The sequence below is a fragment of the Rhea americana genome, unplaced genomic scaffold (genome assembly GCF_003343005.1).
Source record: "Rhea americana isolate MKP2758 unplaced genomic scaffold, rheAme1 scaffold_0, whole genome shotgun sequence".
Classification (NCBI taxonomy): Eukaryota; Metazoa; Chordata; class Aves; order Rheiformes; family Rheidae; genus Rhea; species Rhea americana.
In genome coordinates, this window is record NW_028185037.1 from 6040106 (window position 1) to 6064996 (window position 24891).

Consider the following 24891-nt stretch of genomic DNA (forward strand, 5'->3'; position numbering starts at 1 on the left):
TTTCAGGTATTTGTGCACAGATCTCTTGGATATCAGGATCAATTATATTTGCAGATGGAACCAGAATCTGCCTCAAAAAGTACAGTTAAAAAGCTAAGAACTCTTTCCATCTTAAAACATTTTTTCAGTAGAAAAGCTACTTGCATATATGGAGAAAATGTCTATATTCAGAATACTAAGACCAACTTTTCAAACTCCATGTCACTTTGATTGCTGTAACATTAAAATGCAAATTATGCCAAATGCAGAATATGGTTTATATGAGCAATTTTATGCTGAAAACAATTACTTAACCATAAGTTTGGAATAAGGCAAGCACCAAAGGACATTAGGGCAACAGGAAAATGTTTTTACAATTGTTAGTAGCATCTTTTACTTCTCTAAAATTAGTAAGAAAAGCTAATGTTAAAGCAGTTATGAAGAACCAAACAGAACTCTATWTCCATTTTAATGACAGGATTTGCCTAAGTAAATTTTTTCCTCTAAAAGTGAGATTCACATTTCATGCCTCAGAACCTGCAGCTGGAGTTCTGTAAAAATGCAACAGAGGACACAAAACAAAATCTCTAAGTTCTAGAGGTTTCCTCACTCAGGGACACCTCCTCTGAGCCAGGTCCTACAAGAATGATGCGCTCACCATCCTGTAATGACGAGGCTGAGTTGGACGCCAGTTATCGACCAAGGGGAGCTCAGGTTCATTCTCAGCATTCTTGGAAAGGCTGCGGAGTTTTGCCATCTGCAGGAGAGCAAAATAAAAAGTGTCCTGATGGAATTCCCTTTGGAACAAATCCATAGCCCAACATTTAAACCCAGGAGGTTGGCCCAGTACCAGAACCTGGGGAGAAAACATCCTTCAAAGTTGTGATGATGTCCTTCACCCTTTCAGCACAAGAACTGTAGCTACCTTCTTTTCCTAGCAATAGTAAAATAGAGAAAGAATGGGTCCTATGTAATTGGAATTGTAAGAAATACACAGTGTCACATATGTACTGTCTACAAAAATGTGTACAGCTACAGAAATATGTACTGTTTAGCAGCGGAAGGTCCTCAGAAACTGAGAATACAACTGAGAAWAGAACAGAATATTCTAATAAAAGTCTCCTACTCTATTCCTATTCCTACACCACCCCCCAAGGGGGTTACCCTTTACTATCTGATCTTTTTAAAAGTCTAAGCATTTCAAGGCCTTAAGGCTAAATTATAAAACTAATTGTTCACTTCTAAGGTGGGTCTGTAGCAGAGGATGTATTCTGTGGCAAGGAAACAAAAATGCCCATTATTATGAACTGCCCATTATGAACTGAATAATGATTTGGTTAGGGCATTTTGTAAACAGAGTCTGCAGCTTGAATCTTTTCAGTCTTTTTTTTTTTTCAATTGTATGCTCTCTTTGCAGGATGCCACAAGAAGAATTCTGCCTGTACTCTTCAGAACTGTACAATGCTCTTCCTTTACTGCATTCTGTTTTTCAATGGAAGTAACACTTACACTCACTTACAGATAAATTACGTCTATTTGTTGTCACTGCCATGCACGACATTAGATGAAAAGAACTTTACACACCTTTGAATGGCTTAACAGGAAGGAAATGCATACATTTTCCCATGTGTACAGTTGAAAATGTAGAYCTATGCAGGGCACACATCTCCTTGCTCACAGATAGCTTGAACATGTTGATGTGTTTGCTTTTTATAGTACTGATTTCAAGTCCAATGGAAGCAGAACTTCTGATAGGGCTATAAAAACCAAGTTCACAATGACTATCCTAATATTCTAGTTTATAGACTGTGCTGGCTAAGGTATCTCAACATTGTTCTTCACTACATAGCTTAGAAAAGCCAAATGTCTTCATTTGCCTGAACAATGATGAAGCTGWATTAATAAACCAGTGAAATACACATCAATTGTATTATTTATCTGGAATTAATGGAACAATAATTTGTGTGGCAACACAAATGTTTCATCATTTTTGTTAATGCTTCCAGGAATAAAGTGGTGCTGAAAAACTGCTTTTTCTATTATTTTGTGGAAGATCTGCCTTACTCAGTAAAAAAAAAATACATACACACATATGTACACATATATAAGTATATATCCAGACTACAGCTACACAAAGCTGAGAAACTTTGTCTGAAATGGGGTAGAGGAATTCCAAGATTGAAATCTTATTCTTTCATTAAATGTATCCTGAGCAGCTGGGCCATCCACCTCAAATCTCACAAGCATATCTAGTGGACTGATTCTTTCTGCAGAGTACCAGCTCACAGTTACTGCACTTACCCTCGTGGCTTGTACGCTACCACCATCTGGTTGCAAAAGCATCTAAGTGATCCATTACAAAGGCAAAGGCACTTAAAATAAGTACTATTAACAAGGCTGCAGTGGTAGYACACTTTCTAGAATTAGAAATAATTGGTAATATGATCCTCTTTTATCAATGCATTATTCCAACTGCAATGTGGGATTTTCAGCTCTGTGTAAAATAATAGGTGTGAACCACATCTCACTCCATCCTTTACTACTAGCAAGAGTTAATGCCATGGGAATATAGACACTGGTAAACAAGAAGAAAAGTCCCTCTTTTCATAAACTGATGTTGAAAGAGGTCTCTTGCCCTCAGTAGCAGCAGGAACTCTCATGTATACTAACTACTGCTTGCTATCAGGCCTGCTCCAAACCATTGGACTCAAACCCTAACCCTCTACATTCTTATAATATCACTGATTATAAAATTCTCTGATGTCTCCTGATTTGAATCACCTTACTGACATGGCGTAGGAAACAGTTAGCTATTCCAAGAAGAGCCTATCATCTCTGCTCCAATTAGTTAATACAGAAGGCATGCCAAGACAGACAGAGATGCGTCTAACAAGTCGATTGCATATAACAGGTTGTACACTGCACTCCTCTGAAGATTTTTACATGTCCTCTGTGGAGTTCCAAGACACTTCTGAGGCATACAGTTCTTTACTCTCCTTTTAACCATGCAGTTTCTTACAGAATCCAATATGCATTTTCCTTATCAAAAGACTTAAAATCAGGTTATGGCATGTAACCAACAACTAGTGGTAAAATGCTATTTACTTGCAGTTTACCTGGTCTGAGCTGACTATGATAGGCTCTCTTAGAACAATCCAGGTGATGCACTCTTCGCAAGGTGGGGTAGTAAAAGAACCATGGTATGTCCAGTAGTCATGAGATTTAGGGAAAAGAATTGAAGGATCAAAGTTTGGAAAAGGAGCTTCYTTCCCCTTAAAACAAAACAAAAAACTCTTCAATGGCTCTAGTCAAGATTAGTAAAGACGCAGGTACAGTACTTTTTAAGAAAGAGAGTGGCTCAAATACAAAGGTATACATACCTTTGTACATAGTACATGCTCATATACAAGGTATACAGTATACACGGTCTGAATCTAAGGATAGATCTGCACAACATTTAATGATAGGTGTAGAGATACTTGAGCTAGATCTAAATGACCCTTGCAGATGGACCCAGAGAAGCATGACACAACACAWAGCTCCATGACACAATTTCTTGAACCTGAGCTACCTCATTTGGAACAGCTTCAAGTACCAGGATGCTTCACTCATTTCTGGGCAGAAATAACTCTCTTCCCTCTGGCCTTTTTCCTAYGGAAATTCTGCTCATCTAATAAATATGGGATCCCATATTTATTAACCCCATATAATTACCATAATTCACCATATAATTAACTAAGAGACATGTACTTCAGGTTTGCAACGATATTTGTGCTGACATTCTACGAAGAAGATAGTCTATCAAATGTACTTTTATAGTGAGGCTCTTATCACCTAATGTTATCTAAGACAGATGTCTAGTCAGTGACATTTCTAAAGGCCTGTAATGTGGCCTGTGTTAAGGCAGAACGAACCACCATCTAGAGGTGCCTTTCTTTCTTCATTGACCATTGAAGGATTAACACTGCATACCTCGTTTTTAGGTAAGTGAAATTAGAATTACAGAATTGGTAAGGTTGGAARGGACCCCTGGAGATCATCTAGTCCAACCCTCAAACAAGTGGCCTGTYTGGGGATYGAAACCGCAACCTTGGCATTATTAGCACCACACTTTAACCAACTGAGCTAAATCTTGCTCTAGGTAAAATTAATCTAGTATCTATAGAACAATATAAGGCATATTAAATCAATGAATACTCTTATATAAATGAAAAAAATGACTTTTGATAAGAAGTTACTCATTGTTCTATTCACAAGTATATTCTGGCAATGTTGCATAGTGGAACTGAAAAGTAGAAAATCATGCCTCTTCATGTTTTTGTCCTGAGAATTCCCAGCAACCATCCTATAATAAAAAGCCCAACTTTGTTACCTTTGTTTTAATAGCATTTATTTCTTCAAGAATCCTCTTCATCTCTGGTTTGGGAGTTTTCCCTACCTGTAAGGAAGAAAGCGTGAGTTCAAAGAGTTCTGCCAGATCAGTTTCCTTCTTTGTCACACTTTTTGTACATGCAGCTAAACATGTATTAGCTATAAAATTATACTGCATCAAACCAAACTATCACCCCATCAGCTTAGCAAGCAACATTCTCAGAGCATCTCAAAGTGAACAATAAAGGGTTTATCTGCAAAAAGGAATACCATGCTTAATACTTGAGTAACTGACTTTTCTCAACTTGTAAAAACCTTTTTTGAGTAACAGTTAAAGTGAACAGCCTAATTCACACTAATTTCAGTTGACCCTAAACAAGTCCCAAATATAAATTCTGATGATTGTCAATAGACTGGATTCACAAACTAAAATGTTACTTAAATAATATTGAAACATATATAGTTTCATAATTCTGACAGAACACCCTGTCCATACAAGGGAGCTTCTCATCTCTTAATGAGTAAGTTTAAAATTAGCATAAACTGGTCATAATAAAATACTTCATGCTGGACAGCATACCTGCTAGATTACTCTTTAAAATTTCCTGCATAATTTGGCTGTTGTTCTTCAGTTCTTTCAGTATTCAAAGGGGGAGACTGGCAACAAGCTTGGAATGCCATTTATATTTTTCTTTCTCAAACTACAAGCTAAGCATGCTGATAGAGAAACTCAGTAGGGACCACCTATCAAAGCAGCAAAACGCTTCCAATCACTTTATTGAAAGCTTTTTACTCCTGTGTCAGGCAGCAATTYTCAGCAAACTTTTCAGTTCTAAGCGTATGAAAGCTAGATCCCCTTATCTCACCCAGCTATTAATCAACATGCTACAGCTACTAGTTCCTAGCACTGCAATTTCTCATTCAAAATCTACCAATGTGCCATCACTAGACTGCGTGCCACAGGCTGTTCAGCTTGCTCTAACATACCAGCATTGTTGTACTTTAAACTCTAGGTACATTTGCAGAAATGCTTTATGAGGCTTGAACAATTGCTTCAGGTATGTCTTCCATTTGCACCCTTGATTCCTCCTCCTACAACAGACGCTATGATCCAAATGAGGAAGTGACATCAGTGCAGAAACTCAGCATCATGGGTAATTTCACAATAAAGCTATTCCTGCTGACATTTAAATTTAGTCTAACATAGATAAATAAATCTTCAGACTGAAGTCCAGAATTTGGAAAAAGTTTCATTCTAGTTTAAATTCAAACTTCATCATCAGATGTTTGTAATTGCTGATTTCAACACAGCTTTGTCTCAAAGGAAAAAATCTTCATTCAGATCATCTTTCTGTCTATCTCTGTTGAATATGAATGAAGAGATAGCGAAAGCCAGGATTTCAGGCTAAGACAGCAAATCTCAAAGACTTTTTTAAAGGGTGAATTACATGTATTGTTTGTGAGACAGTTTTGCTTTGGAAAAGATTCATGAAAAGCCTAGCAGAGATATTTGTCTTTGAAATCAGTCCATGATTAGCACAAAAAACAGTTGATTGCTATTGGTCAGATGGCTACTACTGACATCCTGTCCCCAAAGCAGGGGAAAATACACCTGGATTTACAGTATCCACAGACCACGCAGTGACACTATAGCTGCAGGGACAAATGAGTATAGTATTTGATACCATTTAAAATAACATGACTCATGCTCTGTAACTTGAAAAGCATACATTACTGAAAGTTCAACCAGAACAAGCTGTTTAAATCACACGGGTGTATTATACCACAACATTCAGAGCATATTCCTGCAGTGTGGTACAATCCCTAGAAAATACACTGAGAAGGTTGTGCTTTCCTTTTACACTGCTAATAACAGAAAACTCATTAACAGTACAAAGAAGGAATGAGTGCTTCTGCTTACTTGCAAAAAAATGGCCAAAACAGCTATGCCATCAGTTCTTCTGACCGCATCAAGGTAATTACTGTATTTGGGATTCCAGTGTAACAAATGTAGCTGGAAACAAAGAAAAATAAATGTAAAATCTTCTAATATTGAGTAGCAAGCCATTACAGACTGAATTCTGAATTCATGTATGTAAGTGAGTTTGGGCAACAAAGAATGTGGGCTAGGCTGTCACAAAAATGAGAGAGCAGTTCATATAAGAGTTACGTTGGCTATCTATTACCATTTTGACTAGTTTTTTAATAGACTATACACATCTCAGTATAGAAACTGTAAAAAAGAACAGAAATCTCACCTTAGAAATGAACAGCATTTATAATAAGAGATTTTTAAGTAGGTAGGTGGAATACAAACATGTAGTTCAGAAGTCATCTACTGATACGTCATAAATTTTACATTTGGCTTGCAAATTAAAGTAATTCTAGTAAAGAATCCTCGTGGATGTATGCTTTGTTCATTGTTAATCTACAGTGCTCAGCTTTCCTTAACATAGTGAAGTGTCAGAAGATCAAAGTAACACATCATTCCTCGCTTCTATACCTATAATTTTACACTTTTGCAGTAGTATTATACTTTTAGAATAGCGTTTTACTAAATTTGCATTACTTCTCGGAAATTCAGTGTTGTTGTCCTGTCTTTCAAACTGCACAGGTTTGTATCTGGGGTTTGAAAATGTGTACACTTTTGTTTTCTATAGTAGTTTCTGTTGTTATTTTATAAGAATTACTTCCATATATGTTCATAATTGGGAACCTGACTGAAGTAAAAGAAAACACCACAGAAAAACCAGTTAATAAAAATATCTACCTGAAAAGCACAAAAACGACATTTTTGTCCAAATGAATGATGACAAATGTTATTTTATATCATATTTTAAGGTAAAAAGTAGTGAGTCCTACCTCTCCTGCATATCTCACTCCATTCACAACATGCTCAGAGCCATGGTCATCAGAGGAACCCCAATGAAAGTGAAGCTGGCGCAGCCTGTAGACTCCTGGGAGTGGCCCACCTCTCAGCACTGCAATTGATAATCTACATCAGCATTAGACTCAGGTATCTTTCAGGAATAATATATTTTAAAAAAATATTTATACAGAGTTACTGTACAGAGGATCTACATTCTGAGACTGAGTACCTCTTGAAAATCCGCATTGATTTCAGCAGCATTTCAAGCAACCATCTTCAATTAGCTGTATTCACTTACAGGCATCTGAAAATAATTTATATGCGTCTAGGCTTCCATTATTGTCACTGGAGATCACAGTTTTAATTCAGCTGCATAAATGTGAGCATCTAGAGGTATCTCTAAGACATCTGCACAGTGCTTGCAGATCTGCAGCAGAACTGTATCTTTCTAAAGCAGTATCTGGAGGTAAGGTGGAATACATTAGGTCATCAAGAATGGTATGAGATACGTATGTTTGGGTAACTGAATTAAGCCATGAATCAAAACAGTCAACTAATAATCATACTTGTCTTAAAGTATATACTCAACAGATAATCACCTGAATTGTTCTCTGGACTCTATTAATTAAATCTCCATTGACTAGAATGGAAATTTGGACAGACATCACACATTTAAAAGCCCACATACAGACACCTAAACTTAGGAGTCTTTATCGCCATCTGAATGCCATCTAATACCAACCCATATCCAAGCATATGAAAAACAGCCATGATGAAGATCAACTAATAAAATGCCAGATATGAAAAAGATTCCCACAAAATCTTACAACTTGTGTCTCTTACTGAAGACAACATGCTGTTTAAAAAAGATGAAAGTAATGATGCTACTTCTGCCATAATAGCTACTACCTGTGGATATGGAAGAGGAGAAAGATAATGACAAATGAGCCAGAAAAGCAGTCATTGAGAATGCAAACTATTTTCCTTAAGGAATTCAGCCTGTGCAATTCCTGTGACAAACAACAGCCTGTATTCTAAATAATCTTAGCATTTTTACATTATACCCCAAATGATTTAAATATGGTTTATAAATCAAWTTTTTCAAATATAAAATCAAATAGTTTAAATACCATGTTGTATACTTGAAAGGAAAAACTGAAGAGCTCCTTGACATTCACCAAATACTCATTAATAACCAATTCTCATTGACTTTATTTGGGCATAGAAGTTAATACACATCCCTATAAACCATTGAGCAGCTCTCAAGAACAAGTGTTTACATGTCAGACAAAAATATCCTTACATCAGAAAAGACAAGGCATGAAGTCCATGTTCATCTCAAGAAAGAAATATTACAAATATTAAGAATATTCTTTATTAAATATTAAAAGCAAGCTGCTATGCTTAACAAGTTCCTTTTACTTGTTTGGACAGACATTCAGTACTGTAGCTAATGTAGACACAGTAACACTAGTAGCTGACAAGGCCATCAATTCTCCATTAAAATAGATCTGTAAGACCAAATAATCCAGTTTAAGGGAAAAATGTGTCATTATTTCCACTGATGGACCATCAGCAGTCATTTTCAAACTGACACCAGGTGAACYTCTATATAACCTCATGCCAACACATTCATGCTTCATTCATCTATAAATAGACAGCAGCTTGTAGCACRTTCTGAGCAGACAGAATGATATGAAGACTAAGATGCCTATAAACCAACATTTCCCAAGGGGCAAAAAGGAGTTTTATTTATAGATGTTTTGATATAAAACATACAAATACATGCCAATTAATGACAACATGAAAAGAAATAATGATGGTAAATTAAATTTCCATATATGTTAGATAAATAAAATGCATAGTTACAAGGATCATGATCTCCAATAGTTAAAACRTACAAGTCTAACACTATGTCTGCACAGCTCTAAGTTAATAAGAGGAATCTTTATGTTGTTTAAATATGTTTGGTTCACCATAAACTGAGCAGCATGAGATAGTATTTGATTCATTAAAGAATGCTTTTTCCACTGTCGGTGTAATCACTGAGGGAAATGTTCCCACAGAAGGTAAGTGCTGCACAGGAGGATATAGCTAAGGCCAGACAAAACTCTTGTCTCACTGTGTGTTTATATAGTAAAATTAAGATGTGATGCAGCTTGGGTGGGCATGGCCATTCCAATTTACCTTAGTTAGCAAGGTATCCATAATTATAAAAATATGACCAGAAGGTTTTGAAATCAGTGTATAACCATTTACTTAGCAACTTAGGTAGGGCTCTGGACATAATCTGTGCTAATGTCTATTGTCATTCATCCTCACTAAACTAAAACTAGTAAAGTTATGTCTACAGAAATGTTTTCCTTGTTTGCTGTGAAGGCATACTGGGACAGTCAAGTGGAAAAAATGCCTGGATCAACAAACACTCTCAGGAGGTGAGTTGTGTTTATAAACATGAGAAGAACCAATTGCTCTTGCAAGATTTATGCACGTGCAGCCACATCTATAAAATGAACTGGTAATCCACAGTGAAATTGACTTAGTAACATATTACTGCATGACTGTTGGAAAATGTCACCTCTGTTTTATAAACGCCTGTTTTATAATAGCACAGTACTTTTTTATAGCAGTGACACGTTTAGAAAGTTATAAAAACGTCTCTGCTCAAAAGAGAATCTCAGTATTTAAACATTCCAGTCAATTGTGGAGATAAAACATCTTTTCTAAAAGCTTTCAGACTATACACAGTTCTTACTGATTTTTTAAAAGCAAACACTGACTAGGTATGCAGAAAAATTACTCACTTTGGTTTGTATTTGAATTTGGTGCTCTTGAAGGGACAGACAGGGAAAAAGAAATCTGAGAGAATTCTGTCAATTTGCCATCAACCTTCATCCACACTGCAAAACACCTATTTCAGTTTTGTGCCTCTTGATCAGAGTCTGTTCAATACACTCCCAAACTATCTTTGTTTGTGATCTAAGGTAGGATTGAAATCCCCACCTCCAGGGGCAGAAAGCTGATAAGCCATCTCATGTCTGTTGGCTCAGATGGCCCTGATTGTTCAATCATTTTAACCTCTAACAAAGGCATGGAAATTCAAAGTTAATAGTAACTCAACTCTTAAATCCCCTGTGCTCAAGCTCTGCTGTGCTCATATTAATGCTTAATACTTTTCACATGGATATTGTAAATGATAGATGTGTTAAGCACAAATCGAAGAATTTAACTTTGCCATCTCTAGCAGTTTGCAGCATTTGAGCTRTTGAATGGTATGCAGCATAGCTACTGGGGTACACAAGTATTGAGACTGAGCTGTCCTATTCTTGTACACCTACTGACTTGTTCAAATGTAAATTCAGTAAACAAAAAGCTAAGTAAGTGTACTTTAGAGAGGAGAATTGAACACTGGACATTAGCTGCTAGCGAAACTCACACTATAAATCGTAGCTTATTGTATAAACTTTTAGCACAGTTTCCCAGCCAATGAATGGACAATGTTAACTCTTACAATAGCAATTCACATCAGTACTTCCAAATTGCGCTCTTTAAAGGTCTGTAAACTTCTTTCACACATGCATAGCTTTATTTTAATAGTCAAATCTTCATTCAGGAGTCAGTCAAAACCAGGCTGCCTATGGACAGGTTTCCCCCAGTTCCAATTAAAGTTATTAGGTTTTGTCCTCTTTGTTTAAGAAGTAAATAAAAGTACTTTTAACAACATTACCAATAAGTAAATTTTTATTCATCAGAAGTTGAAAATCAAAATCTCATTTGCAAAGATAAATAAGATTTTGCATAAAGTGGTACTCTAGTAGATGGTGTATACAAGCACTAGTCATGCCACAAAAGACTGATAAGCAACAAGCCCTAACTATTGATGTTATGATACAATGTTCTGTGGGGGTTTTTTGTGCATCACCCACTTCCAAAGGCACATAGTCTTTTGACAAGAAATCAAAAGATATGGTAAGAAACACAAAGAGTCTGCAAAAGGATCAGGGTAATCCTACTGGAAAATGTGCCGGTGCTGAGGTACACCAAACTCTCAAACATCATCCATCAGAAAGCCAGCAAAAGAAGTAATAGTCTGTTTGGTTAATGAGTTTCCATAGAAATTTTCTATTATATAACATTATATGTATTATGCTCTAGTTGAAGCAGATAGATTYTATAAAAAGATTTCTAAAATGCAGTCACTCTTTAGACAGCAAAAAAATAAATTAGTAAAGACTTGTATACCATTTCAGTTTTCTCAGCACTTTTATTACTCCTTTGGATTTAGATCAGTATCTATTTATGTTCCATTTCTCCTCTGTTAGGCAGTACTCCACTTTATCCAAACTTCTACTCTTAGACATTCCAGTTTTAGAATATTCTGAGATTATCTTCCATAAACAGGTGTGACAACCTCACTGATTGCTGGGATACTCTCCAGATAACCATTAGTTAAGAAAGGATCATCTAGCTCCAATAGCAGAGGTCAAAGAATAAACTATTTTCTGTATCTTTTTCAATTGCTGTGGCTAAATATCTTTACATTGTTCTCACCGACCTCTTTGATCTAACCATCTGTTCACAGGTATTATACAGAAAGCCAAATATGCATTAATTTAAAAGAAGTTACGAGCTACAGATCTCACCCAAAATCATGACACTGGTCCTTCCAGTAAGATGGTCTCAGGACACTTCTTTGGCACAAATCTTTTTGGAATTTTAAAAGGAAATAGACTCTGCCAGTTGAAATATGATTGTAGCCCAAATTCAAAACCAGAGTTAATTACTGCTGGATCTGAAACGGTATCTGAGTTGGCATTCTGGCTGACAAACATGGAAGTGTGTATCTGACAAACAACAGGAAGTCTACCAAAGTACCCCAGAGTTCTGGGATGGGGTTTCTGGTGGCCATCCTGGCAAAGTAGCTCATAAAGCTAAGTGATTTGAACAAACTACAAAAGAAGTTGCAATCAAGTAGCCTCTCCTTCAAACAGAGGTCCAACAGGACTCTGACAGTGGCCTCAATTAGGATCACTCATTAATAGATTCAAGAATCTTGCCCAATATCACCCTGAGGGACGTTACTATAAAGCACAATCATCCAGGAGGTTTTAATTTCAGATGCCTATTCTTTCCCAGGTATTGAGACTCCAGCCTCCATTTGCAACAAAGGTTATGGTGCTTAAATTTCTCCTTTCACATAAGTATGGGTACACAGGCCACTAAGTCCACATCAATACATTAACTTGCTTTGACAAGGAACAATTCAGCATTACCCATCACATGAGACTACACCATATCCACTGCAGTCTACCCATCTGAATGCAAGCTAATACATTCAATAATTCCCATTGGTCATATGTAATAACAGACAAGACACAGCTCCCAGAATAAATGTGTCAAAGCATTTAATGATATAGCAAGTTTCTAAAATCAACCAGAATTTATAAATAGCTGGAGATAAATTCTCAATCCCATCCACTACGATAGCTCCACAGCAATAACACCTTTTTCCAGCATAKTATGTGAATTACATTAGAGAGAGGCTACTGACAAAGGTGTCTGTCCAATGATTTGTACTTAAGAAACTACAAACTGAACATTCAAAGTATTCCTAGCAGAGAAGACACAATGGAAGTAAAAACTCTGAATTGTCCATAATAATTCATTTTATCACTTTGCTTTGCAATTTACTCAGAAATCTTGGAAAGTATATCATAAATCTGTTTCATCTACCACTTCTGAAAACTAGATAAGACACCAGATACAGATATGACCACACTAACTGGAAACATTAGGGAAGTAGGAGAAAACCTCTAAGCTTTCTGACTAAATCAGGAATAATTCCAATTAGATAGAGAGACATATAGGCTTTGTCTCAAAGGAAAAAACCTTCATTCAGATACAACTGTTATTCCACATTTATATATTATGCAAAAGGTGGTTTCTTTACACAGAAAATAAGTCACTGTACATGTTTTAAGAAACTTAAAACATGTTTTAAGAAACTTAAAACATGTGATCAAGTCAGTAGGCGTTTGCACAGCGGAATTAGTCCTGCAATTACCATTATATTAGAAAAGGAACACCACCCACAGACTCTGCAGATAATGCTATAACAAAAGAGACTACAATAAACACTGCATGTTTCCTGCCTTCCAAGAATTCAGAATGCACCTACTTTTTTTTTTTTTTTTACAGTGAATCACTTTTTCTTTTTGAGATCAGAATACACCTACTGAGCAGTTAATCTGAAAATTCRGAATATTCCAAAACTTTCTGCTCTTTGTGGCCCCAGTGTTGCATCCATGCATACTGCTATGCCTATATACTCCATACGGTGCATAGAGTAATTATTACAACAGTTAATYTGACATGGATGCATACGGGGTGCAATAGATATACTGATGCTGTTTCAACAAATAACAGAGACGCAGGTCTCCACAAAAAAAGCTATAAAACAAAAGCAAGATGAGAGTACTGATCCATTAGGAGCTACAACAGGTAGCTGATGATGAGGCAACTACAGTCGTTTGCATGTGGTCAACAACAGTCATGGAAGTCTTCCAGTATCACAGCCACACGTCTTTAATGATGTATCTTGATGCTTAACATTAAGAATAATATTTTTACACAATTAAAACTAAAGATTCCTACCCTGCTAGAAAACTAATCAAACTTGGGACTGTGCAGTCATTTGTGATTTTTGTTATTTTATCAATTAATGAAGCTCATGCATTTTGATGCTCAGTTTCATGAAACCAAAGAGTCATTAAAAATCCAAATTAAATCCATGCACATAGATATTTAAGACTAATAACTCTTTAGTAAAATTGGTCCTAATAATTATAGTTGTCAATCCTAGTTATGCTGTAATAGTTATTGAAGCTTACAGTATAGTTAAGAAATAACACTGTACACTGTGGAAGACAGACTTTTTAACATTTTACTAAAATTGAAAACATTTTTTCCTTTTGCTACCATTTCATGTACTACAAATAATAACACAATTCTGTCAATCCTACAARTAACGAGTGAGATATCATCCTAGCATAACAGGTTAGAATATCAATGAACATGCTCACTACTTCTGTTTGTCTGTATTCAGGATATATCCTAAAAACTTTGAAAAATTATGATTTAATTTTTTTCCTTTTTATCTCAGTAGCAAAATGATTTCATACTTCTTTCAGTGATTTTTTTTCTCTGAAACATAGCCCAAAATACCAACATGAAACCTTAGTGGTTACACCTACAGAAGCTAAATATGTCTAGCACATGTCAAACAGAACAATTTCTTCAAAATACATAATCTTGCTAAAAGTTATCTATTACATATGCAGCACACTGCATGAGTGATGAGAAAAAGATTTTGGAGAATAAAGATGAAACACTGGAATTTCTCAACCCCATAATCCCCATTAAGATAAAAATCTCATGATAGCCACAAGTAGTTTTAACTGATTAAATACAGTGACTTTATGGTAACATCTGCTTCATTACTTCCTTCATCAAAAATTACATGGACACAGTTTTCAAATATTGTAACTTCAGACACATACACAGTTAAAAATGTTGTGCAGGATATCTCAAATAGCCTTGGATGGAATTCATTCTTCCAAGACAAAGCCTGGAGTCCATGCTCCTGGAGTAAGACAGCAGCACTCGATTTTATAAGTATGGGAATTTACCCTACACTTTAATTCATCCTACACTAAGCTTTTTTGCAGCTCCCTCCACTCATTAGGATTTTACCTACGGACTGAAACAGTAGCCATAGGCCTTTCTCATCAGTTGGGCAGGCCACTGACAGAATCCTGTATGTCACATGCTGATGTTACACAGAGACCCTCTGACAGCAATGAACATAAAAGCACACTTTTTCTTCCAGGCAACTTTAGAAATACTAATATATACCACCTTGAAATAAAAACAAAACTAACCTGATCTATCAAAAGAATCATCAAACATAACTCTGCAGGTTTTCCCATTATTGAGGATGGTCTTAGCTGCACCAGGATCATAACTAGCAAACCATGGTAGTAGGGAGCGATCATAATGCACTTCTTTATTATTGATTTCAATAGGCGACTGATGGTGTCCTTTGGCAATTGGGTAGTTTTTGTGCCACTGATCTGGTCCTAGAAAAAATACAGATAAATAGTATTAAAATCTTTGTCACCTATGTATGAATTACACTTATTACAAGTATATAATGCTTTGTTTTGCTACAGAACATCAGTAAAATGTATTAACAAGTGCATTACTAATCCCTGGTCATTAGCCATGATCTGTCAAGAGTTTCACTGTGTAAACAACAGTTAGAATATCCTAATTGAACTGTTAGATACACAAGTTACTCAGCTGAATCCAGGCACTCATAAAAAGCTGAAGACTTGCTTATCAGGAGACGCATAACACACCAGAAAAAAGAAAGGTTTATACTCAAAGTCCAGCAATGGCTAAAAATGTGGTGGAATATATCCTGATGATTCTAGCTGCGCCACAAGCAGTAAGAAAACTGACTTTATTTAATTTATAACATTTTAAAATTCTTCTATTCAAGACTAAAATATAGTCCATTATTAAATATCTTTATCAAGCATAAGAGCCACAACTCAGTGTTCAACTCTTTCAGCCTCTGCTTTGATCTGTATGTCCTACACCTCACACTATGAGCATTGYTGTCTAGTAACCAAACTATTGCTGTGGCCTTTCTTTCCACCAGCTTTGCAACTTCCACACCCATGAACATCTTAACAAGCCACACTACCCAATGATGCTGTGGATCCACAGATTCAAGCTCACTTTTGCTCTTCCAGCTGATACTGTTGCCTCCTAGTAAGCACTCAAGAACTGCTGTCTCTCGTTAGCCACTGTGTGACAAAGGTACCCATAACAGTCTTACCATCTCCATGTCACTGATTTTCAAGGCGGTTTCSCCCACTGCACCAGGTATTTACCTGGGCCTGTGACGCCTCTGCAACACCGCCCCAACGGCCACCGCGCCCAGTGCCTCAGCGGCGCCGCTCCAACGGCTGCAGCCCGCAACGGCCGCCGCGCTCCAACGGCCGCCGCGCCCAGCGCCTCAGCGGCGCCGCCCCAACGGCCGCCGCGCTCCAACGGCCGCCGCGCGCAGCGCCCCAGCGGCCGCCGCGCGCGGGCCGGGCCGGTGGGGCAGCGGGGCGAGGGGAGGGGGACACACCGCGCCCCCGCTCACCGTTGTCGCTGTCGTAGCCCCACGGGTAGTAGTTGGGGTTGATCATGGTCTCACTGCCCGCGCCTCGGTGCCCTGTGCCGCAGCCTCTCTCGGCGGATCCCGCAGCCTCGTCTCTCCCTCCTGGGGACTTTTTATAGGCTCCCGCCACCCGCCTGCCCTTCCCGGCGGCCGGCGGGGCTGAGAGGGAGCAGCAGGGCGCCCAAGCGCCGGGGGCGGGCAGAGCCGCGCTCCCCCGCGCCCGCCGCCCCCGCGGGGCTCCCGGGCGGCGGCCCGCCGGGGGGGAGGCGGGGAGCGTCGCCGGGGGGGGCGCCCCCCGGCGGCCGCTCTCGGGGGAACGCGGCGGCCTCTCCGGGAGCTGGCAGCGCGGGAAGGGGTTGCGCACCTCCRCCGTGCGTGTGTGCGGGCGAGGTGTTARCAGTTGAATGCGGCATAGCACCTGGGCAGGCAGTGATCGGGGGCAGTGCAGGGGGACAAAGAAGAAGGGGCATTAGTGCCCCACATCCCAGACATCTTCCCGTTAGATGGCTAACTGGGAAAATGGAGCCAAGGGGGAACAGCGCTGGAAAGCGTTCGCGAGGGAAAAGGGACTAACCTCTCTTACCACCTGTCCCGACCCCAGAGGTCTGGTGCTGCATGTAGAAAACAGATTTTTTTTAATTGATGAAGGACTCAAATACAAATGTATATGTGTTTGCAAACACACATACATATTCACAAACACATACAATGGGAAGTCTAACCTGGCTGCTTTCTGAAATTGGATAAAGTAATAGGAAATAAAATGTTAGCCCCCAGCAGTAACCCTTGCTGTTACTTGCAGCAGACGTGAACAGTTCTCATTCTCAGCAGATGACGCTGGAGAGTGATGCAGTTGTCTTGGTTTTTGTGTAGTCTAAATTTCTATTTTAAAAAAGTGGTTCTTTCCCAGTAGCTGCCATATGTTAACAGTTCTTCACCTTTACACAGCAGATAAAGCTCTGTACCCAGTGTTTTAATGTCACTTACTGCTTTAGGCTGTGGTGCGGAGCAGGGCAGGGTTGCTGGGTTTCTTGTGGTGTTCGTTTCTAGAAGGGCTGTTTGCCGTAAGATTGGATCGGATCAGAATGAAAAACAGACAACACTGGCACCGTGTTTCCCACTTTATGTGCAGCATAACTGTGATTTGTGAGGTCAGTTAGGGATGAGTCCAACAACTCTCTGCCAACGGTTATCACAGATTCACACCCATCCCTATAAAATTCCCGTGTATACAGATGGATTCCAGCACTGCTGCCGGCAGAGCTGTCTCCYTGTGTCTTTATAAACAACTTCCCTGCAAAAATTCAGTAACATTAATTGTTCTGGCCTTTAAAAAGGCACTACTTCTTATTATACAGATTCTTGGGAACTGAAAATCATTATGCTAGCTGAAGATCCAATTCCTGCCAGCTTCAGATAAAGCCTTTGTTATCAAATTAAGCATAGGATGTTTGTTTTGCTTTGGGACTAGTTCTCTTCATTTAGCAGGGAGTTATGCATCGACTTGTGCTTCAGATTGTAACATTTGCACATTTCACAGGTAACTCACATGGGAAACATTGAAGTCAAATGACTTCTAAAAAATATTTGTTTTCCTGACAGGTGGGAAATTATTAGCCAAGTTAGAGAAAACAGACATTAGTACCAGCTGTGTAAAATGGATGAGAGACTGACTGGGGCCAGGGGCGGGGGGGGGAGGAACAGGAATAGTCATTGAACTGAAAGGTATATTACAGTGATTTAATTTTTTCAGTAGACTTTCTGAACAATGGGACTTGAGATTATCTTATTTAATAGAARTGAGTGGGGACAAAAGTACAAGCCTGTTAATGAAAATTTGATTTGGCATAGGTTGGAAGTACAGGGTTGTTATACAGAAAAGTCCAATAGCCCTCAATACTGAATAAAATGAAATGGATGAAATTTAGTAGCAGAAAGTGTAAGACAATAGTCCTAAGTCTTGGCTCACTTTTTCTGATCTGAAATAGGGATGAAGGAGAATAAAGAGTGGGATTTGTTTGTCATAACATGATAATAAAGATTACCAGTCAGGAATGGCTCATGAAAAAACAGGTACAAACTGAGATTATATCAGGTGTGGTAATTTCACTGGTGCTGGAGAGATACTAGTGTGACCTCCTCTGAAATAGGTAGTTCTGGTCATGTATGCTCAGTAAAGAATAATTAAGATTAATTGTAGCAGGTGCAGAGGAGATCAGGGAACTGAAGAGTATTTTTTACAAGAGGAGATTAGAAAAGCTTTGTGTGTTTAGCATAGCAAAACAAACAGTAAGAGGGTGACAGCTGTCTGTATGTACACATCACAGAAGTAAATACAAAAAAAGAGAGAAGTTATTTAAGCTAAAGAGCAATGTCAGCCAAAGAACAAATATGTATACATGTGCCATGAACATATTCAGGCAAGATAATAGGTGAAGGCTGAAAGGTCTTCCAGTAACTCTGCAATAGGAAAAGTGGGGACATGAACAGGGTATGCATGGGCTATGTATTTACATCCTAAGAGCACAAACAGTTTCCCATCTCTTCCTCATTTTTACTCCTATTTCCCCCGATCTCACTACTATCACCTACAGACAAATCTCCAAATCCCGACCGTCTTCCAGTGACTCCAAGTGCAATTCCAGAGGGAGCTACACTCCAAATGTAACCACAGTCTACCTGTAGTAGCTCAGGGCTGTGAAAAGCACACTGGGGAACAGTTATAAGYGCCATGGTCTCTGTTCTCTTCATTGTGCCCTAAAACTGAATCTACTCAGCTCTAAGGGTTACATTCCTTCAGTGACCAATAACTGACCACTTGTGATTTGTGTTTATACACACTGGGATTTCTGGAATCATCCTGTGCCTGCACTTTTGAAGACTTCTCCTATATCTGTTTCACTTCCTTCTGACAGCTGTGCTCTCCCCATCTCCATCTCTCAGCATTGGCATGTCTGCAGCAACATCTACAACAAACTGAGGAGGAATGCTCACTGTGTAAAACTTCTGGATGCTGAAGAGAAAACACCATTTCTTTGACTATTTTCTCTACCTTTCTACCCTGTGTCTGTCCTAGGTCACCTCTTTCCAATAGTCAGCCCATTTCTCATCTGCACCCACATCTTTCAAGGGCCCTTCCAACCTCAATCGTTCAGTATTTCTGTCCGTGGAACAGGATTAAACTCTGTGGTGAAGCATGAATTTAGGATGAAAATGTGCATTCATAAGGGCTTGCAGATTGCAGAGGTGCGCAGATTGTCAGAAAAAGATGAGTTGCAGGAACTGTGAGGAGCTGTACAAGATGCAAGACATTGCTTTGCTTTCAAAGTATGCCAGTTGAACTGCTTCATGGAAGAGACTGAAAGTCTGGGCTCAGCTTTTATGACATTGACACATATGCACAGCTCCCAGGACCGCTAGGAAGAGTATGATGTTATCAAATTCCTGCCTGGTCCTCTTTTATGTGGAGATGTCACTGCATTACTATATGTTGAGGATATCTCCAAAAAGCCATCAAGAGTCATTATGAGGCATCTAGAATAGTAGACTAGAGGATACTGTTGTTCGTGCTAGGCCAAGATTCCCAGGATAGTAATGACTTGGATGTAGACAGTGCTTGGCTTTGTTGCACAGTAGTGCTGAGATCTTCACTGAGGATGTCAGATGGGTGGAGGCTGGTATCCTGGGCCAACTTGCCCAGGAAAACCACTATCATGTAGCTGGTAGGTTAGTCAACCATCTTCCTGATGAGTCAGTCGGTGACTCTGGGTAGGAATTCTTCATAGCTCTACTTCCTTAACTGTAGAGGCCCGGAGAGGTTGAGAAGTCTCCTTCTCTGGAGATATTCAAAGCCCGCCTGGATGCAACCCTGTCCAACATGCTCTAGGTGACCCTGCTGAGCAGGGAGGTTGGACTAGATGATTTCCAGAGGCCCCTTCCAACCTTACTGATTCTGTGATTCTATGACTTAAATGTAATTATTTTCTTCCTCTACCTCTACACAGTAGGTGCGACAGTGAGTCTAAGCCTATGCTCTTAACTTGAAGGAAATACCAGAAGTGAATAATATAAACTAATCTGGAGTTCAGCACAGACTGTTTTAACATGCTACCCCAGCTAGCAGRATTGTTTTTAATATTAGTGCAAATTCATTTAAAACTAATCTCCTTAACAGTCCTCCCAGTATCTCTGCCTGTATTCAGAGTCAATTAATACTGTTCAGTGATACTTACCTACCCATATCTGAAAAGGGATATTTTGAAGATAAGGACAGCAATTAAAAAAAAGAAAGAAAAAAAAAGAAAGGAAGAAAAAAAAGAAAGAAAAGAAAAGAAAAAGGCAAAAAAGAAAAAAGCTCACAATATGACTTTACTTTCTTTTTCCATGGCTATTATGGTTATTTCCATGGTTATTTCTAAGGAAGAAGCTTTAGCTTCACTTAGTCTACTTAATAAATAGTCACATCTGTTATAAAGTGTCATTCTTTTACCCCTATAAATGAACAAAAAAGAGATCATACTTTACTTCTGGGGTAGGAGCACCCAGTAGATCCTGTAGATACACATACAATTTTTATACAGTCAATTTTATTCTGAACTCCCTAGCATTTAGACGACTCTTTCAAGATCGCAGAAGTAGAGAAAGAAACAATCTAAGAAAAAGTCTTACACTCAGATACTTTAACTTAGACTTCTAAAACAGGTAAGTGAGTTAATTCCCTAGAAAAAAGAAGTGGGACTCTTCTCTTTTGTGGGGCTTGAGGTCATCAAGTAAGTACCAGATAAGGCAGGAGACCTCCTCCTGTCTTCTCTCTGATCCTCTTCCTTCTTCCTGCTACTGTTCTTACCTCTTCCCTTTGGTTTTCCCGTTTTTTCTCCAGTTTGAGTACTCTGGATCTTGTAACAGACGTCCAAGTGAAATATTCACTCCCTTTCTTTTCAGAAAAGTTCTGTTTAGAATCCCTTAAAAATACTAGCCTTACCAGATAATCTGCTGTTCCAGTGAAAGGCAGCTATTAAAAGTCTTTACTTGCCATTATCACATATAGCCTAATTTCCCTGCATATTACAGACAACAGAAATGTTCTAAACAAATGTAGAGATTGCAGAGAAAACAACAGTCACAGTTACATTTACAGTATAAAACAGTTGGAAACAAAAAAGCTTTCACAGAACCAAGTGATGTTCACCATTGGCACAGATATATCCCTATCTGCCACAAACTGGATCATAATATACACTTCTATGTCTCCAACTGGGAGATCACTAGAGTCAATGAAATATTTTTGCAGGCAATATGGCAATAGCTACTTTTAAAATATAAGTAAGTTACATGAGAAAAATACACGAATGTATTAGCATACTTTCCATGAGATCTGTAAGCCACTTGATCAAATATTTTCCCTGATGTTTCAATGAATAAAATACTCAACTAGATATCTTCCCTGTGGAGCTCAGGTTATTTATTCATTATTTTTATTCCTATACCACAGATTTTTTCCATATACATTGCTAAGACTAACATTCCTTCATAAGTTTTAGAGAGAAGTTTTGTTTTGTTTTGTTTTGTTTTGACAACATGAGCTACATTCTTTGGGTCAAAGCTAGGATCCCACTTTTATGAAAATATGTTTTATTAAAGTCTTCTGTTACAAAACATGATATCAACACATACATTTATAGGCCATATTATGTCTTAGGTATATTATTGTTGTTACTTACTCTTTATACAACAGTAACAGATGGAGGATCTATCATGACAGAAATCATATAAATATATAATAAGGCCTTCTTCAGAGCCTCCAATTCTGCGAGACAGATGGGAAGCAGGTAGATAGTCAGGAGCACTGAGAGTAACCCGTAGTTGCAAAGCAGATTAGCTATATAGTTAGAAATAGGGTTCCAGGGTTCTTGATGATTCATCCCATGCATTAGAGTATCACTAGATCATTGGGACTTCCAAAGAATTTTGTCCTAATGGCTTGATGAGATATAAAAATCTCTTTCAGGACAGCCAAGTGTAAAACATATCATTAATTTTACCAGAATAATTTGCTAAAGTTTGTACAAACCGTTGGTTTTTTTTTCTCATTCGTCTGTATTAACTGATTTGATAAAACTCTCAGGCTAAGGATTCAAATGTACATAAGCAAAAGTGACTGGAAAAAAACCCACTGTTTATAAACTTAAATGGCAGTCCTCCTTTCCAGTCTAAAATCCTCCAAATCTCACCCTTTCCCTACCTGACTATGTTCTCTGTAGCATCTCTTTATCAGAACGTATTTATGGTTTAAATGCCTTTAAATATTTGATTAAATGGCTCAGATGTAAGACTAAACTGAGAAATCTTAGAATTATTGACTAAGTCCTGTCCTTTCCCTACTTTTTTAAAAGATCTGAAATATATCAGAACTGAAATAGTCCTACCATACAGCTAGTGAGAGGAAAACTCCAAAGAGAGAAGCACAGCATGAATCCACATTCCTTACATGTCATGGAGAAGTGTTCATCAAAAGYATCTTCTGTGTTGGTTAACCAAAAATTCTGAGAAAAACGGTGGGAGGGCAGATCTGCAATTGTGAGGACCCATTAGCCAAGGCCTTGATGCTGTTGATGGTGATGGGAACAAAGATAAAAAATTTCACTTCCAGAAATAGCTAATAGATTGTCTTTGCTCTTGTTTCATAACCCACTTCCAAAGAGTGGAGGAGGTTGCTATTTCTAGTAATCCTGAGATCGTTATTCCTCCCAAATGGCTTTATTTAGACTTTACTGAAGAGACCAGGAATTAGGGCAAGGTCACCAATTCATTGTCAAACTGTAACTTCTTTATATTGTTTTCATCCCTCTTGATTATTTGCTTACAGATGCATAAGACAGAAGATCATTATCTTCAGTGTCTGAAGCCTAATTTTGAGCAAGGACGAGAATAACTCCAGTTCAAAGGGGCAAAGGCGCATAGTTGGCCAAGCGATTTAAGTTGGATGGTTATATTTACTTCTCATATGTATGCTGTTTGGGCTCTACACTTCAATTGAATATCTTTTCCACATAATGCTAACTACTGTTAGAACTTGGGCTGTGTTGAGAGGGATGAAGAAATTGTAAGAAGCTTATTTTGAATTTAGGTCCAGGGCATGCACAAAAATATTTTAATGTAGCATAAATGTGTCTTCATACCTAAATCTAGAAATATGCCTTCCCCAAACTAATCTAGTTAGTGTGTATGAGTTGTGCTTCCCATATAAATATAAAAGGCCATTTATTCTTCCAAGATAATCACTTGTCTCCCAGAAATCTTATCAATTCAGATACTTTTGTCTCTTAACTACAGAAATTTTTCACAGTGGTATGTTACTGAGAATATGAGAAAGAACTTACAAAGCTCTGGCACTACCTAGCTGCATTAGAGAGTCAAAACAGTAAAAAGATTTTTAATAGATAACTGGAAATTCATGACGTTGCAGTCTTCCTCTTTCTTAATGAAATTGTAAAGGATGGCATATTTTTGTTATACTTTTGTAATGCCTGTTATGAGCTCTAGGAAGGATCAATTCCTGCTGCAGGATTTTCTTCCAAAGAATCTTGTTCCTTGCATGTCGTCTTCTCAGAATTAAGAAAAAAATAAGCAGTGACTGAGAAAATCCATTATTAAAACAGAGAAATTCCTTTTTCCATTGTAAGATCAATAGCAATTATAAGATAAGACAAGACTTATTTTTCACTATATGCTATAAGTTATATAAAGTATTCCTCTTCCAGTTTTGACATATTCATATAAACACTGATACATACTGTATTTTTAATTCAATCATTTTTTTCTCAGACAGCAATTCTTCTGAAATTATTTCTTGACCACCCACTGAAAGATGAAAACAGCTTATGAAGTATTCTATTTCATTTTGAGAAGCTCGTATATTTTCTGCCGTTATAAAAAAACTACTCTAGAAGACTTGTTTAGTGGTAGGTTTTAATATTTACTGATGCTAAAGGAACTTTAGGATTCAGTTTGTTAAAACAGATTCAAAGTTCACTTGTCAACATAGCTTAACTTACCATAAAATTAAGTGAGTAAGGGTACCAAAAATCATTTAAGACAAAATGAAACTTAAAATTTAAGTAGAATATCAAGACTTCCCAAATTCAGAACTGCACTTGAAAAAGTTTTTTATATTTTTAAGTGTCTTAAGTGGGTTTTATCTGATGCACTATGCTGTAGGAAATAAATGAGATTATACAAACTCGAACTGAGGTACAGCCAGGCCATTTGCAGATCTATTTTAGGTATGAATCCCTGCCCCGTCACTCCTTTGGATAGACCAATACAATTACTAATTAACCGTATCTTCACACCACCTTTCTGGGCAAAGTATTATAATCCTTTGGGGACAAAATGTATTCAGCTGGAGATTAAGATATCTAAATTTAGGTGTTCATAT

General features: G+C 37.9%; 2 protein-coding genes across 2 annotated transcripts in view; one reads left to right on the forward strand and one right to left on the reverse strand.

The window, feature by feature from the left end:
* EMC2 (ER membrane protein complex subunit 2) overlaps positions 1-24891 on the forward strand; it is a 604202-nt gene that overhangs the window by 112656 nt on the left and 466655 nt on the right. The gene's annotated exons all lie outside the window — the stretch shown is intronic.
* Positions 617-16482, reverse strand: LOC146601987 (carbonic anhydrase 3-like). The gene is made up of 7 exons (XM_085313266.1): positions 16437-16482; positions 15160-15357; positions 7213-7331; positions 6272-6364; positions 4352-4417; positions 3096-3251; positions 617-736 (listed from the first exon to the last, which is right to left on the reverse strand). Exons 1-7 carry the CDS (start codon positions 16480-16482, stop codon positions 617-619), a joined length of 798 nt encoding a protein of 265 aa, XP_085169392.1.